This window comes from Haliaeetus albicilla, chromosome 7 (genome assembly GCF_947461875.1).
Source record: "Haliaeetus albicilla chromosome 7, bHalAlb1.1, whole genome shotgun sequence".
In the NCBI taxonomy this organism is placed as follows: Eukaryota; Metazoa; Chordata; class Aves; order Accipitriformes; family Accipitridae; genus Haliaeetus; species Haliaeetus albicilla.
The window spans coordinates 17566509-17580975 of record NC_091489.1 but is presented as its reverse complement, the minus strand read 5'-3'; the positions used below and the strand labels follow the sequence as shown (position 1 = coordinate 17580975).

Below are 14467 nucleotides of genomic sequence, written 5' to 3'. Positions count from 1 at the left end.
CCCAGGTCTATGTGACCAGTCTCTCCAGCCCTCAGCCCGTTACCTGCTTTAATGCAGATGTTCATGGCTTCATACATGAGATGCCACATCATGGAATGATGAAATCAAGAAGATGAGCATCACTGACTCTTCTTCGAGAGCAGACACAGAAATAAGTGCTGATACTTGGGGCTTTTTGGGAAACCAGCCAACTGGGACATACACGTCAGTCACTACAGTCTGGCTGGTAGAAAGAACTGGAGACTGTCCCAGCTTCAGGAAAATGCTGGGAGGGTGGCTCCAATAGCTGGGACAGACTTGTCTGCCAGAGGTTCTTTGGTGGACCCATTACGGCAGTTATAGACAGAAAGCGTTGCTATGTTCTACGTGCTGAATTAGGTCAAAGCTAGCATCATCAATTATACAAACAGATTTCTTATGAAGTCTTAGAGGAGTACGGTTTTTGTCAGTATCTTGTCTGATGCTTCAATAGCATGGGTGACTCTTTTCTGCAGGCTGCTTGTCCTCAATTTCAACAATGGAAGTAAAAACAAAAAGATTTTTAGTTTGGTGTCAGTCAATGACCATGGTGAACAATACAGAACTGTCACATTTCTTAACTGGTGAACACTTTCATGCCACAGAACATCAGATGAAGTACATTCTGCACTTAGTTTGTCCTGAGAAAAGAAGAATCCAGGTTCCACATCCTAAAAAGCATGGTAAATACAGTATTAAAGCTATTAAACTTTCTCAGCTGTCATGAAAAATTATAAAAATCTCTTTAACCTTTTAGTTGTTCTTTACTTAAATAATAAAAAAAAAAGCACAGAAGGATATTCTATGAAATCAAGACTTCCATCTAAAATAATAAAGGACAAATACAAATGAAAGATGATGGCCGGGGGTGGCTACAGTCAATTGTTACCCATTTAAGATTACTTCACTAAGCTGCCTGTCTTTGTCTTGAATCTTAAGCCCCTCACCCTTTAGCCATATGATAACGAACACAGAATTACAGTCCAAGCAGAGGCTTACTCTGCTGTTTCCAAATAAAGACTTCTTATGGGAACAAATACACATCTCAAACAAAACCATAAAAGATGCTGAAGCAATTGTAACCAGCTCTTCCTCCATAGCTCTAGTTTCATTGTGTAAACATATTCCAGTCAAATCTTTACAAACTATGTCAACAAGTCATGATTTCCCCCTCTTACCCCAGGAAAACTGTGCAAGGATAACTGTACACATGTCCAAGAAATAGAGGATGTCATTTTATTGGAGGTCCACAGGTAATTGTATCACATTAGGGAGTGGAAGAATCTCGTGGTATGGCACAACACAATACTTCACTCTAAACACTTAAACAGAAGGTTAAATGATATGCAACATGATCAAATCAGTAATTCTCCATCTTCTAGGCACCACTGATTAATTTAAAATAAACTTTAATAAATTGAAAAAATAATATAGTCCATTAATTTGTTTGTTGCACTGTCTTTAAATGAAACAGCACTTTGAAAGTCACAAATAAAAAAGCAGCACTTTCTCTTAATACCAACACCACTGTAACACATACTGTAGCGTGGCATGCAAATCCATACCTGCAGTCTTTTTTTTTTTTGTATTAACAAATGGAATGGTAATTTTCTATCTCAAATATTAGTAGCATAACATGTAAGTGCAGATCATTCTGGCCACAAGTGTGGTAAGCCTTAACAAGTGTGTATTACAAGAGCATAGAACACAGAGCATGACACTTACATCCAAGAATCTCTCTCTTTTGTACTGTACATGGTGTTTGTAACAGGCTGACTTCCAACTTGCTGTACCCCAAGCTTCAGGAAACAAGATTATTGACCGTTTCTGGTTTTGTTTAAAAATAAAATGCAGTCACCATCAAAGCATAACCATTAACAATCTGGTCAGAAAAATGCCATAGCTCCATTGAAAAAATAACTTGTCTTTTTAGTAGACTCCATTACGCGTTAAAGTTTCCATTATAGGCATGTTACGAAGTCTTTAAGTGGTACTGCAGTGTCATTCCTGTTAAGCAGAGATTTGTATAGACACCAAGAAACGGTGCAATGTTCAAAAAAGCTGTTCAAACTGAGCTAAGCTTCACGAGACCACGTACTGAGTCTTCATGCAGTGAATCCTGGCTGGCTAGACTCAGGATGTGCATTGTATGGCTGTGTGTAATAGGACTTCCACTTGGCAGCATCCCAGGGGGTGATGGAGCTTCTTCAGGAGTGAGAAACTGATGACCTTCGTGTTCCTCTTTTAATGGTATCATGTCTGTCAAACCTGTATCTGATGTGAGATTTGGCATAGAAGATGGTGGTGTTGGTTGCCCTAGAGTTAGAGTTGCACAAGGCCCACTGATAGTAGTCTTTCCTGGTAAAGGTAGCTCTTCACTAGTTATGCTTGGCTCACTCTGTAGCAGGGGGGTGGCAGCGGCCTGCAAAACGAATTTAGTGCTCTGAATGCACTGATCTTGGTCACACTGTAGAATGGAAGGGTGTCAAAATCATATAAGGCAAACAAAACAGAGAAAAAAAGGGAGAAAATGGACAAAAAGGTATGGAAAAGAATGGGATGTGAAGAGAAAAAAAAGAAAGCCATTAGTATCATTCCATGGTTAGCCACCCAAAAATCCCATTGCATGCTGCCCAGGGAAAAAAAAAAAAAAGCATGCATAACTGAGCCAGTGCTTCATATTACTACTGAAGTAAATTATGATAAACATTTAGTGTTCACTTGAGGGTTTTGGTAACCTTTAATATAATATTTTGTGAGTACTGCAATTCAAATGCTTTGCTTACTCTTGTTAGAAGCCATTTGGAAAGCCTAGCTGCACAGTCCATGTGTAACTAACTGCATCAGGCACCTCAAAACCTCTCCAGTTCCGGGTGACCTGAATCACTTCCACGCTACTCATTCTACCCTAGAGTAGCTAGCAGTTCGGACCCAGGCCCAAAAGCATAATCTAAGCATCTTTCCAAATTCAAAAACGCTAGGCAAGTGTCTTTTTTAAATTGGTCTTCACATGTAGGAATTAAGGTGCTACAGAAGATTTCCAGAACAAGAATTCCTTTGATGCAGGTGATTTTATAAAGATATAGCTGACAATACAGCCTCTATGAGCAAAAATCCACCCCCCCCCCCCATTTAATACATTATATATACACTCTAGAGAATATTCGCAACATTATTCGCAATACTCTAGAGGATGTGTAGAAATTAGACAGCACTGCAGATGCATTAATTTGATATCAACTTTCATGATTTTTAGGCTGTTTCTTGATTAATTTGACAATGTGAAGAATCAAGGTACAAAACACAAGTTTTCTGGCAAGCACTTTCACAATAACAAGCCAAATTCAGAATTATATAAATCCAATTAAGTTCAGTGAGTATTACCGGGAATGCTTTTGCTCTACATCATTCCTAAGAACTGTTTATACAAAATTATCATTCATTCCTTGAGATGACAAGACAGGCAGGTGTTTATTGTCCAGCTAGCTAAGTGGGTAGTATCCCTACTGCCAAATTAAGTTTCTTTAACACAAACTGGCATGATTTTTGAGAGCTTCCAAGGACAATATATATTTAATTCATAGCCTGATCAGTTATAACACCTAGAGATTTTAAAAATCCTGTTAGATTCATTTGCCATATTACTGTTCTGCTGTGCAAGAGAAACACTACAGTCAATGAATACAACTCTATATCCAATGCAGCTAAGAAAATTTGAAAGCAAGCAAGCAGAATAAAAAGAAATATGTCCAGAGGTAAGACATGCCTATTCACTGTTGTTATTTCAAGGATTCTGTTAAAGCAATATGTTCTGCTTTATGACTGACTTCTTTGATCTATTATCAAATTACTGAAAGACATTACAAATCCAACATCTGTTCAAGATATTCCCGATCATAACCACTGCTACTAACATTACAACAATTCCCTAAAATGCCCATTTGAGTTTAATAAGCCACTGTGATATACTCTATGCAAACTCACAGAGACTTTTGCTTCCTTTAGTGTAGATGAAAACCATCACTATGAATGCTTTCTCTGATATTTTCAAGTCCTCCAATTCCACCACTCAATAGCTTAATGATGGATGCACACACATTACATGCAGCAAGTGTGCAAGCAGACTACTTGGTCACAGTAGAGAGGCAGTATTTTAAACATGTCTAAGTGGTTTAGGACTCCTAGACCAACTACTTTTTGACAGGCAGAAGTCTGATCCTTACTCAGTTACATATTTTCCAACACACACACTTTCAGAAAGATAAATGCACCAACTTCCTGTTACGTAAATTGAGTTCATATATGTTGGAAGCAATTTTTTCCCCCACAAAATGATGAAAAGCCCCAGCCAAACAACTGAAGTGGTCCCATATCATTTCAAAGGGATTACTCACAGGATTAAAGCTAAAACCTTGTGTAAGTACCTTACTAAGAAGAAAACTGTCAGCATCTTTTAAAGTCAAGCTTTCAATTAGTAATTCAGTGTGAATAACTCATTCTTGATTAATACACTGTTATTCACACCTGCTTATTTCAATTAAACTACAGCCTTTCAAACAGCCTTACTATGCAGACCTTAAAAATCTGCTAAATGAATTTTCAAACTTCAGAAAGACCAACAAAATCCATCTTATCTGAAAAGTGATAGCCAAAGAGCATGTTACATAATAAAGGAATGCCTATAACCACTGGGGTACACTGAAAACAAATAGTGTTAGCAGCTGACTTATTGCTTTTGTGAAGCTTCAGGACTGATCTTCAAAAGGAAATCATTAATGTGTTCCAGGCAATACAAGTACACAGCTTTAAATTAGCTGAAGGTAATTTACTTGAACTCGTTGTATAGCCTGAATTCATTTTCTTCTTACTGAACTCCAGTGCATTTCAACTGAATCAATATCAAAAAGGTAAAGTAGCCTCATAAAGCTCTATTAAACAGAGTGTTATAAAACTTTTCCAGGTGCTGTATATCTCTCCTTCATTTTCATGCACTTCTGAGTTCCCTGAAGCCTCTCCTTTTATTCAGATACATTTCAGGTTTTCTTTTTTTTGTTCTATTTAACAGTGATCAACATGAAATATCTTAGGAAAATACAGGCTGTCAACAGTTTTCAAAAGTGAACTAGAGTGGGGTCTATACTAGAAAAGGTAGATGTGTTCAATGAAGCTCTCAAAAACACCTGATAAAAACAACACGTACTATAGAGGTAGACCATTCTTGAGTCTAAACAGCCAACACAAAACTAAACAAGAATATCAGATTTGTTTATAGGGCTGGCATGGTGGTTTTTCCTTGATTCCATATTTCACTCTTAACTAAATGAAATGTAGGGCCAAAAGTCTTAACAGCTATTAATCACATGAATTATTCAATGCCAGCATTTGAAATGAAATAAAAAAGCCTATGATTGTAACAAAAAAGGAAGCCAAGCACTGAAATCTAAATAGCTAAAAAATCTACTGTAGAAATTATTCCACCAGTACCTTCTTACTTCAGATCTACTGATTTTCTTTCCCACTTACAATTTCTACTGTTTCAGAGCAACAGCAGATTCTGAAGGTAAGACAAGTTTAATAAGTTCTACAAGTACAGAAGTTCAATTACATATGTGCATAGAATTTTTTAGCCATCTCTGTATTTATTTGCACATCAAAAGGCACAAATTAAAGCAAATTAGACAAAACCTAAAATTCTGTGTTTATTTCACAAACAATAAATACAAACAACTAAGGAAACAATATTTTTCATTTTTTTTCTGAATAAAATCTTATTTTCTTCTAAGCTACACAAAACATACATGTTAACATAGTTGTTGTACACGGCAATATATTTTTCACATTTCAAATGCCAAAGCCAGAGATTATTTACTTTGAATTAACTTTGTTAAAAATTTTCTAAACACTAGTAACATTGAAGAATTGTTACAGTTCTCAGAAGATGGAGAAAAGCAAGTCGAATTATCTCAGCATCTCTGAATGAAGTACAAACAAGAAGTTCGGATGAGACTGACAGCACTGAATGACAGTTCTATAAGTAACAGAAAGGATGCTGAAATACCATAGTAGATGGATACAATAGATGGGTAAAGAGTGGAGGGATGGAGCTGTATAACTGTTCCCAACAGCTGTAGGATTTCACATGCAAAATCATGGTATTGCAGATACTGTGCAACAACTGAGCCACAAACCCCACCAAGTCAATGGCTCCACTAGCAAGTAGTGCAGTGCATCAGGAGTAATCTATGAAGAGAAACGTTTCTGAAGCCAAAGGGGAAACTATACCTGTCCCAGGGATTTTACTTCAGACTAGCTACTGTTTGTTTTCATGGACTGAATGTCCGTGAATGGTTAGTGCATACTGGGTGCATTCCGGGAGCACACCTTCTGAAAGATATCTAGTTCATGTGCTCTGATAGTGCTCTGCGATGTGAACAAAAATAGGGTAAATATGCGCAATCAAAAGAATTTCGTCTAAAACTTATCTCAACCCAAAGCAAAATGCTGAAGTTGATTTACTGCATGTGCCCTTAACCCATTTTAACAATGAAGTAAAATGCTTTAATGAAAAACTTCTATCAACCTTGACTGTGGTCATGTTGACTCAGTAAGAGCCCTAAGTTACTTTTCAGGCAATGATAAATTATACTTGTGAAGTATGACAGTAAATAGACAAGGAAACACACTTGTAAAACTCCCAGCGAAGTGGGGCTCCTGTTCTTGCTGATCGTTTTACTGTCATGATAGAAATACTTACTCCTAATAATGAGAATATGAAAAGCAAAGGATAAAGTATGCTAGGATGCTCAGAGTTAATATTCCCTGGATAAGCTGGATTCCTGTTTCCAGATCAGTGCTAGAAATACACATGTGAACATTTGGGAGAGGACTTTCCCGCATGTCTCACTGTTAATGAATGTTGCGCATGCACTATTATGGTTCCTACAATTTTAAGTGGTACGTATCAGAAGAAAACAAACATTCTAACTAAAGAATTTGCATCCAGGAAAGGAAAGGAAAGGGAGAACTGGAAATAAGGGAATTTGGCACACAAGGAACTACCTAAGCACTGAAGAAGAGATGCCTAGATACGCAAGAGTACAAGCGAATTTTTTAAAAACAAAGAAATAAACCTGTCCTGACACAAAGGCAGACAGAAGTAAAATCTATCACTTTATAAGGCATTAGAGAATTCTTAGAGACATCATAGTAAAAATAAACAAAACTAATTCCTCTAAAAAAAAAGTGCATGGAGTGAGATACATTCTGTGTTTCTTCATAATGGATTACTACAGAATAAAATACCCTACGTCAAAACCCAAGAACTAACTCAGGCTTTTAAGAGAAAGCTAAGTACTACAGAAGTGCAGATCTAGGTAATGGTAGCTGATGGGTTTATGGTGAAATAAGAACTTTTTTCAGAATACAAAGAAAATAAACCTTAAAGAGAAAGAATGAAATACAGACAAAATTATGATTTCATAATGGGTGAGATACTGTGTTTCATAAAAAAAAATTCTTAAGAATGAGAAGAGAGATACTTGGGCAATCAAACTAATGAAGAGCTTGTAAAAATAATCAGCAATAAAATGCAATAGGGAAATACTTCAGAAATACCACCTCTACAGATCATGATCTCCATGTGACCATGCTTGTCACATGGATAAGGATATTAAGAAGCTGGCTAATGAATTTAGCAGATTAATTTCAAATTATATTGGAAAAGAGATTAAAAACACTGGGAATGTACCAGGAAAAAAATAATTACATGTGCTTCCAGCCTTCAAAAAAGTAAACACAACTTCAGCTCCTAGTAAAATAAGGGAGGTACTAAGGAGAGAACAGGAGAAAAAGCTCTTCTGTAAGATCGAGAAAAAAATAAAATCATAGTATGGGTCTGTGAAGCACTGATTACAGCAACAACACTGACTTTCTGAGATTGTGACAAACCGAGTCACTAGCACGAGTAGGGTAGCTCCTATATGAAATATTCAAAGTCTCAAAGGCAAAACTACCACAAATGCTGTTAAATACAAAAATAGTGCCCCACAAATGGTATCCTGAATAAGAGATAATGTATTGCACTGATAACAAGTGTCTGGCAAGTTTCAACTTAGCCTGATATTTATTTTGAGCTTAAATGCAAAAATGATGCTATGCTAAAAGATGTATTAAAATAAATGAAAGCAGAATATAATACTAAGCAACCCAGAAAGATTTAAAGAATGATGAGAGGCTAGTTGGGTGAGGCACAAGGATTGTATTTAGAAAGACACAAGTCACTGAGTAAAAGATTTGAGGGAAGGGAAAAGAAAGAAAGGAAAGAAGGAAGGGAAGGAATAAGAGAAGACAAGTGTGAGAGAAGATGCTCATTAAAATCTTCCTTTTAATATCAATGGGCAGGAGAGACATTTTAGCACGCTATATGGATTAAGTAGTATAACATCTAGACATAAAGATTCAATGTAGAGACAAGAAGATGTAAAGCATTCTGGAATAAAAGCCAAGGAGACACAACATAAAGGTGTACTGCACTTCAGATTTCTAATAAGTTACTTCCTGTACTCAAAAGTGTTAAACTTGCTAAAATAGTGTAATTATCTCTGATGACATATAAATGGCTAAACCTCTGCCTTTTAAAAAGCATTTATGGACTAAGAGTATGACCTACACACACTCTTAAGTCAAGGAATTTCACTTTGTCTGTCCTTATCTGAAACCACAATAATGCAAGCTGCAGTACCAGATACATCCCCTTCAAGCTTGCCAGTTCTTTGTGGTCCACCTGCCTCAGCTCCAAGAAAGCGTTTTTCATTTTATGCCTTTGGCTTTTTCCCAAGAGGTGTGTAACCTTCCAGAAGGGAAGACTGAATCATATTCCATCTTTTGCCTAACCTTTGTCAGTGATGACACAAGGTAAAAAGGAAACCTTTTCTTCCACAAAGACCTTCCCTTTACTGTCTTGCTTCCACTGGAGTCTTGGGCTTGAGCTAGTCTATTATTTAAACCATCAATCACCAAAGGAAATCTTGATGTTTGTGTCTGAACTTACAGCAAGAGGGATTCAGGAGAATCTTGCAGAAATTCTTCCTCTAAAAAAAAACCCAACCAAAAAAAACCAGACAATGGGATGCCACATGCCTTGTTTTACTTCTGCCATAAAATGTACTCCACTGCCTTTCACTCAAGAATCTTCCACCATCCTTTTCAGCAGAGAACAAGTGAATGGCTGGTGTTCCCAGTGCTCCTGTTCCCAAACTTCTTCAGAAAAATCTAATATTGTGTACTGGGAAAAAAAGCTGAGAGAAACGGATACTGTAAAGCCTGGAAAAGTACTAGGGGTCACTTCATGGGAAAAAGGTTTAAATAGAATGATGACTTGATTATTTCTGTCTACATTTAAATTGGAACAGGAAATCTGGTAACTGAACAGAATGGCTGAAAACAACTAAGCTAGCAGTAAGGTGAATTAATTTTGGTAGGAAAAAAGAAAGTCTGTTATGTGGATGAGACTGAGATCTTAACTGTGAAATAGGGAAATCAGTTTTGTTGTTTGCTGCTTTATGAGATAGAAGAGATGAGAACCTTAAAGTAGGCAGAGAGTCTACTGAGAAGAGCAAAAATGTTGACCTCAGAACACTGAAAAAGGGAGATGTGAAACAAGAACAAATCAGAGGCAAAGTTATGTCCCACTGCATTGTTGCCAGCACGAAATGAATTTATAATTTCTTATGCTTCAAACAACTCAGGAAAGAATGCAAGATTTTAAACAGGGAAGAGAAAATAGTGCTAGAGAGACTGGGAAACTAAGCAGGTCTTTAACAGTTTGCAACAAAGCTCAAGGGAGAAATTTTAATGCTGATAGCCAGCTGCCACTGGAAGCCAATTGGTCTTGAACATAGACCAGCAATAATACCCTGAGAAAAGTAGCATCACAGTCTTAAAGATATTCTTCCATAGCAAATATGACGTATTACTTTTTCCAAGCTTTTTCTGAGACATCATTTTCAGGAATGAAAGCTACACATTTCCAAGTGACTCTGATAACTGTTAAAGAACCCAAGCCTTTCCCAGCTAGAGTAGCATGATGTTCTAGGATATAAGAAGTTCAAATCCTTAAAGAATTTGCATAATTACAGGTATTAAACTCTAAAATCATAACAGTTAGCTGCTTGACTTAAAGTAATACCATAACAGATCTCTCCATTTCTAGAGACAAATTTAGTCAATTTTCTATCAAACTGGCACAAGATTTTCTCATTAATATCTAGTAATAATGATAGTGTCTTCTTATAATGCAAGTATAACTCTTGTAAAGTTAAGATAATTTAATGCCAGGGACTTACTGTGGGTTAATGATCCTCACAAATTAGAAGCCTTGACAGAGTCAGAAAGTTTGGGTAATCCCTGAAAGACTTTAGGCTATTTCTAAGGTTTGCTTTCTCATTCTTTCTCTCTCTCTTTAAAAAACCTTTTCTCTTCAGAGTTACATTTTCTTTGAGTAAAATTTGCATGGAGCATTACCTTGTTCTGCACAACTGCACCTCATGAAAGATTCAGAGTTAATACTGTGTCTCTAATACATTTTCTCATTAAGGAATCTAACCAATCTTCTATTTAATCCTCAAAATAGTAGGTAAAACCAGCTTAGGAACTACAGCAAAATTTTTATGCCAGTTTATCAGTGACACTAAAACTAATCTGTCTGGGAAGAGTGAGTCTTTTCTTCTTTTGTTCAAAAGCAAGGCTGAATTACGTCAGAAGGCCTTGTGGCCGCCTCTTTTTTGGCAGAGGGAGAGCGTCCATAACTCATGGCTTCTTTGACAAAGTCTTAGAACCCACATAATATGAAGATATGTGGATAACAATTCAGAAATAGGCACATATGTAAGATGCTTGCCTTTGGAAAAAGATCTCTTTCCAGTTACTCTCTTCTTCTTGGCACTGGAAATCTTATCTTCCATTATGATAGCCAATGCTACCAGCAAAAAAACACAGTAAAAACTATTGGCACAGTTTCAAAGATGTTTAAAAGCTTTTGTTGTGACAATCCAGTTGCCATTTTTTGTTCATTGGAAGTTCAGTGTCCTCCTGCTCTTTCTTCAACATACTTCTCCCCTAGAAACTCCTCCTTGTTCATCTTTGCTTTTTAAAACACATTAGTCTATGCAAAACTGAAGTGTACAAGCAAAGAAGGAAATAGAGTATGAAGAAAGTGCCATACAAATAACAATTAGCTGGAAAATGATGAACCAGAGCAAGTCCATGATACTTGAATATTCCAGTTCAAAACACAGCAGGTGTCAACAGTACAAGCCAAAATGCCAGTATATTCAATAAATCAACAGTGTAGAAAAGCCTCTTTTTTTTAGAATCCATGAGCAACAACTATTACACTGTGTGAAACAAACATTTAAAAGAGCCTTGGGTTTTTTTTTTCCTTTACTGTTAATAAACAAGTCATTCCACCCAGAGTGTCAGCTGTATCCAGTTAGTTATTACTTGATTAGTTCACATGAAAGTGGAGAAGGAAAACATTCACAGGAATCTTGATGAACAACACTATGGGATGATTCCTACCATGTTGCTCTGAGATTGTGTGGCCCCGTACATAGTAATGCCATTTGATGGTCCTGCTAATTGCGGTGTATCTGGTTGAATAAATCCTCTTCTATCAATTAAGCTAAGGAATAATCAAAATAAAGAAAAAGTGTTAGAGATATTTCTGATCAATAACTACCTCCTCTGGATAAAATGAAAGAGGAAAATTTTCTGTCATACAACAGACCTTAATACCTTGCCAATACCTTCAAATGTCCGCTTTTATTCAACTGAAGTACAAGACTTCATTTTTACTCATCAGCAAGGTAATTGTTTCCTTGTAATACTACCCGCCACACAGTCATATGTACTGCTACTTTTCTAGATTTTTGTCATAGGCAAAAGATTTAGAAGCTTACCAGCAGGTACCACAAAACCCAAGAGTTTTAAACCACAGGTGTGAGAACAAATTACAAAACTCTGTAGTGCACTCTGAATCACTATCTATTTTGAAGGTTCTTTTGTTATCAGTTTCCACACCTCTAAGTTAAAGCTACTTTATCACAAAATTTAGAAAGAAAGAGGAGCTTTGTTTCAGACAACTTACTTGCCAGGTGTTTCATGACAGCTACTTAACACTGCTTATAGTGCTCCACTATTCTTAAAGTGATGCACTCATAAAATTTCCATATAAGAAAATGTTTTGTGGAGAAATTAATAAAAATAAGTAAAAATCTACATAAGATTATAAAAAAAATAGAATGGAATAATCTGACCTAGCTGAAGATTTTGCTAAAATTCCACATACAATTTTACTCTCAATCTGAGAACTATAAACCTCACTTAGGTTCTGCTAGTTAATACTCACAAAAAGCTGAAGGTACAGACCCAAGTACTATATTCTACCTGTGTATTAGCTTATATCACTTCCATACAAAAAAAACCCCCAAACTTTTCAACTGTTTATGCTTCAACGCATTCAAAGTTTTTGGTGGTGGTGGTGGGTTTTTTGGGTTTTGTTTGTTTGTTTGTTTTTTAATTAGATATAAGTTTCAATTATAGTTCCATACATTTTGAATCACAGGCCAAAATGTTTTTTTCCTGTGTCCTGAACAATGTTACTTCCCATCTGGAAAACTACAAATTTTACCACAGGATATCAAATTTTAACTGTAGAGTTTATAGTTCCAGTTACTAAGATATAATGACAGGAATGCCTTAAGACACCTGAGAGCTGAAGTCAGCACCGAACTGATTTTATTTGCTGATTTATAGGACCTCTAAATTCACTAAGGGTCAAGACGGCTTCAATTTTAAAAGATAAGAACAGGATGCATAGAAAAATCTAAGGCATTTCCCTTCTCCAAAGTCAATGAGGTTTCCATGATTTGGAGACCAGTTTAAGCTTTACTTGTGAACGTCTGCAGAACAGGTTTTTATGTACATTCAAAACACTTAGAAAACCACTGAGATTACAATCTGCCATGTGGAAAGCACTCCTTAAAAATCAGATTCTTAAAGTTATATGATTTATTACACCAGAACACTAGTTAGACCTATGCTGACAGCTATGGATTAATTGAAGATCTGAAAGTTACTGTTGAGGACATGTAAAATGCATTCTGAATTTGCTAGCATAGGTTTAAAAATGAGAAACATGTTCTTTTACAGAAGTGAGAAAAGTTTGGATTATTTACAGATCCTCTCTTAATCTGCATTCCATTCTCAAAAGCAATTGAACATTTTGAATTTTAAGCTCTAATTGCTGCTAAGCCACTTTACCAGAATTTAAGGGAAAAAACCTAATATTTAGTGACTTGGGACACAGCTGAGATTAAAAGTAAAAAAAAGCAATGTTATAATTTACATTTTACAGTTAGTAAATTTTTACCATTCGTCACAAAATATCTCCCTGCAGAAACTCTACATATACTTCAGCTTCTAAATAAATTATGTTGCTACATGGAATTTAGGAAAAAATGTACAAACTCTGTTAAAACAAACATGTTAAAAAGCCTGTGTGCTGCTACTTGTATCAGCCTAAACTGCTATTTCAAATACTGTTAATAAAGATTTCCATTTGGAGTCAAACAAAAGAATTTGAAGCATGGCAATGAGATTTTCTGTCACATACTTTTATGAAAAGCAAAATGGCAAAATTAAAGGGTTGGCTTCAGGCACCATCCATATAGGCAGGAAGCAGAGACAGGGTTACTCTTGCTCACCACAGGGATTACAGTCTTAACCCAGTATGTGGAAATCTTAACCCAGTTAAGTATCCTCCTTAGGAAAAGATGTCAGTCTCTCCTGTTGACCTTTGACTGCTCATAGAAGAACCACCTCTGATATTCATAATAGCAAAGACAGAAATCCCACTTCCAATGAAACACCTTAGCCACTGGACTATAAAGTCACTTACTTTCTTCTTCTCAATAGTTCAGATTTGTAACTACATAATTCCAGACAAAGCAAAACAGCTTCTATTGATGAGTATGCCACAAAAATAATCTACAAGATGTCAGCCACTGTCTACAGAGGAACTGGGCCTCTATTGTACATGTAGTACACCAACTATCTAACCACTTAGCATTGGAATAAGAAGAGAATTAAGTCCTTCCAGCTGCCAGTTTTATTTCTCTAGTCTCAGCTCTGTATTATATTTTGTTCAAGCTGAAAAACCATCAGCAACGTTGAATATACAAATAATTTGAATTTCAAAAGTGAAAATGTATGCAGCAAAAATTAATCCATTAATCTTTCTCTGGAATTGCTTCAGTGTAAGACCACCAAATTCAGCTCAATGTATATATGTTAACAGTAGCATAAATAAAGAAGAATTACCGTCCATTTAAATAAAGCGGTTCAGAGTGAAAAGACAAAAATGAACAATTATCAGGCTAGTTGTAGAATT

The 14467-nt window shown here is 36.1% G+C and overlaps 1 protein-coding gene across 4 annotated transcripts in view; it reads right to left on the bottom strand.

Annotated features, from left to right (window-relative positions):
* Positions 1 to 1231: 1231 nt before the first annotated feature.
* ZDHHC14 (zinc finger DHHC-type palmitoyltransferase 14) overlaps positions 1232 to 14467 on the bottom strand; it is a 115314-nt gene continuing 102078 nt past the window's right edge. For 2 of the 4 annotated variants that reach the window (XM_069787091.1, XM_069787092.1), the window contains exons 8-9: positions 11596 to 11698; positions 1232 to 2485 (exon numbers count right to left, since the gene is read on the bottom strand). In XM_069787091.1, the coding sequence (XP_069643192.1) occupies positions 2084 to 2485; positions 11596 to 11698 (505 nt within the window). In that variant the 3' untranslated portion in view covers positions 1232 to 2083. The remainder of the gene's footprint in view (positions 2486 to 11595; positions 11699 to 14467) is intronic. The other 2 variants (XM_069787093.1, XM_069787094.1) reach the window with 1 other exon arrangement.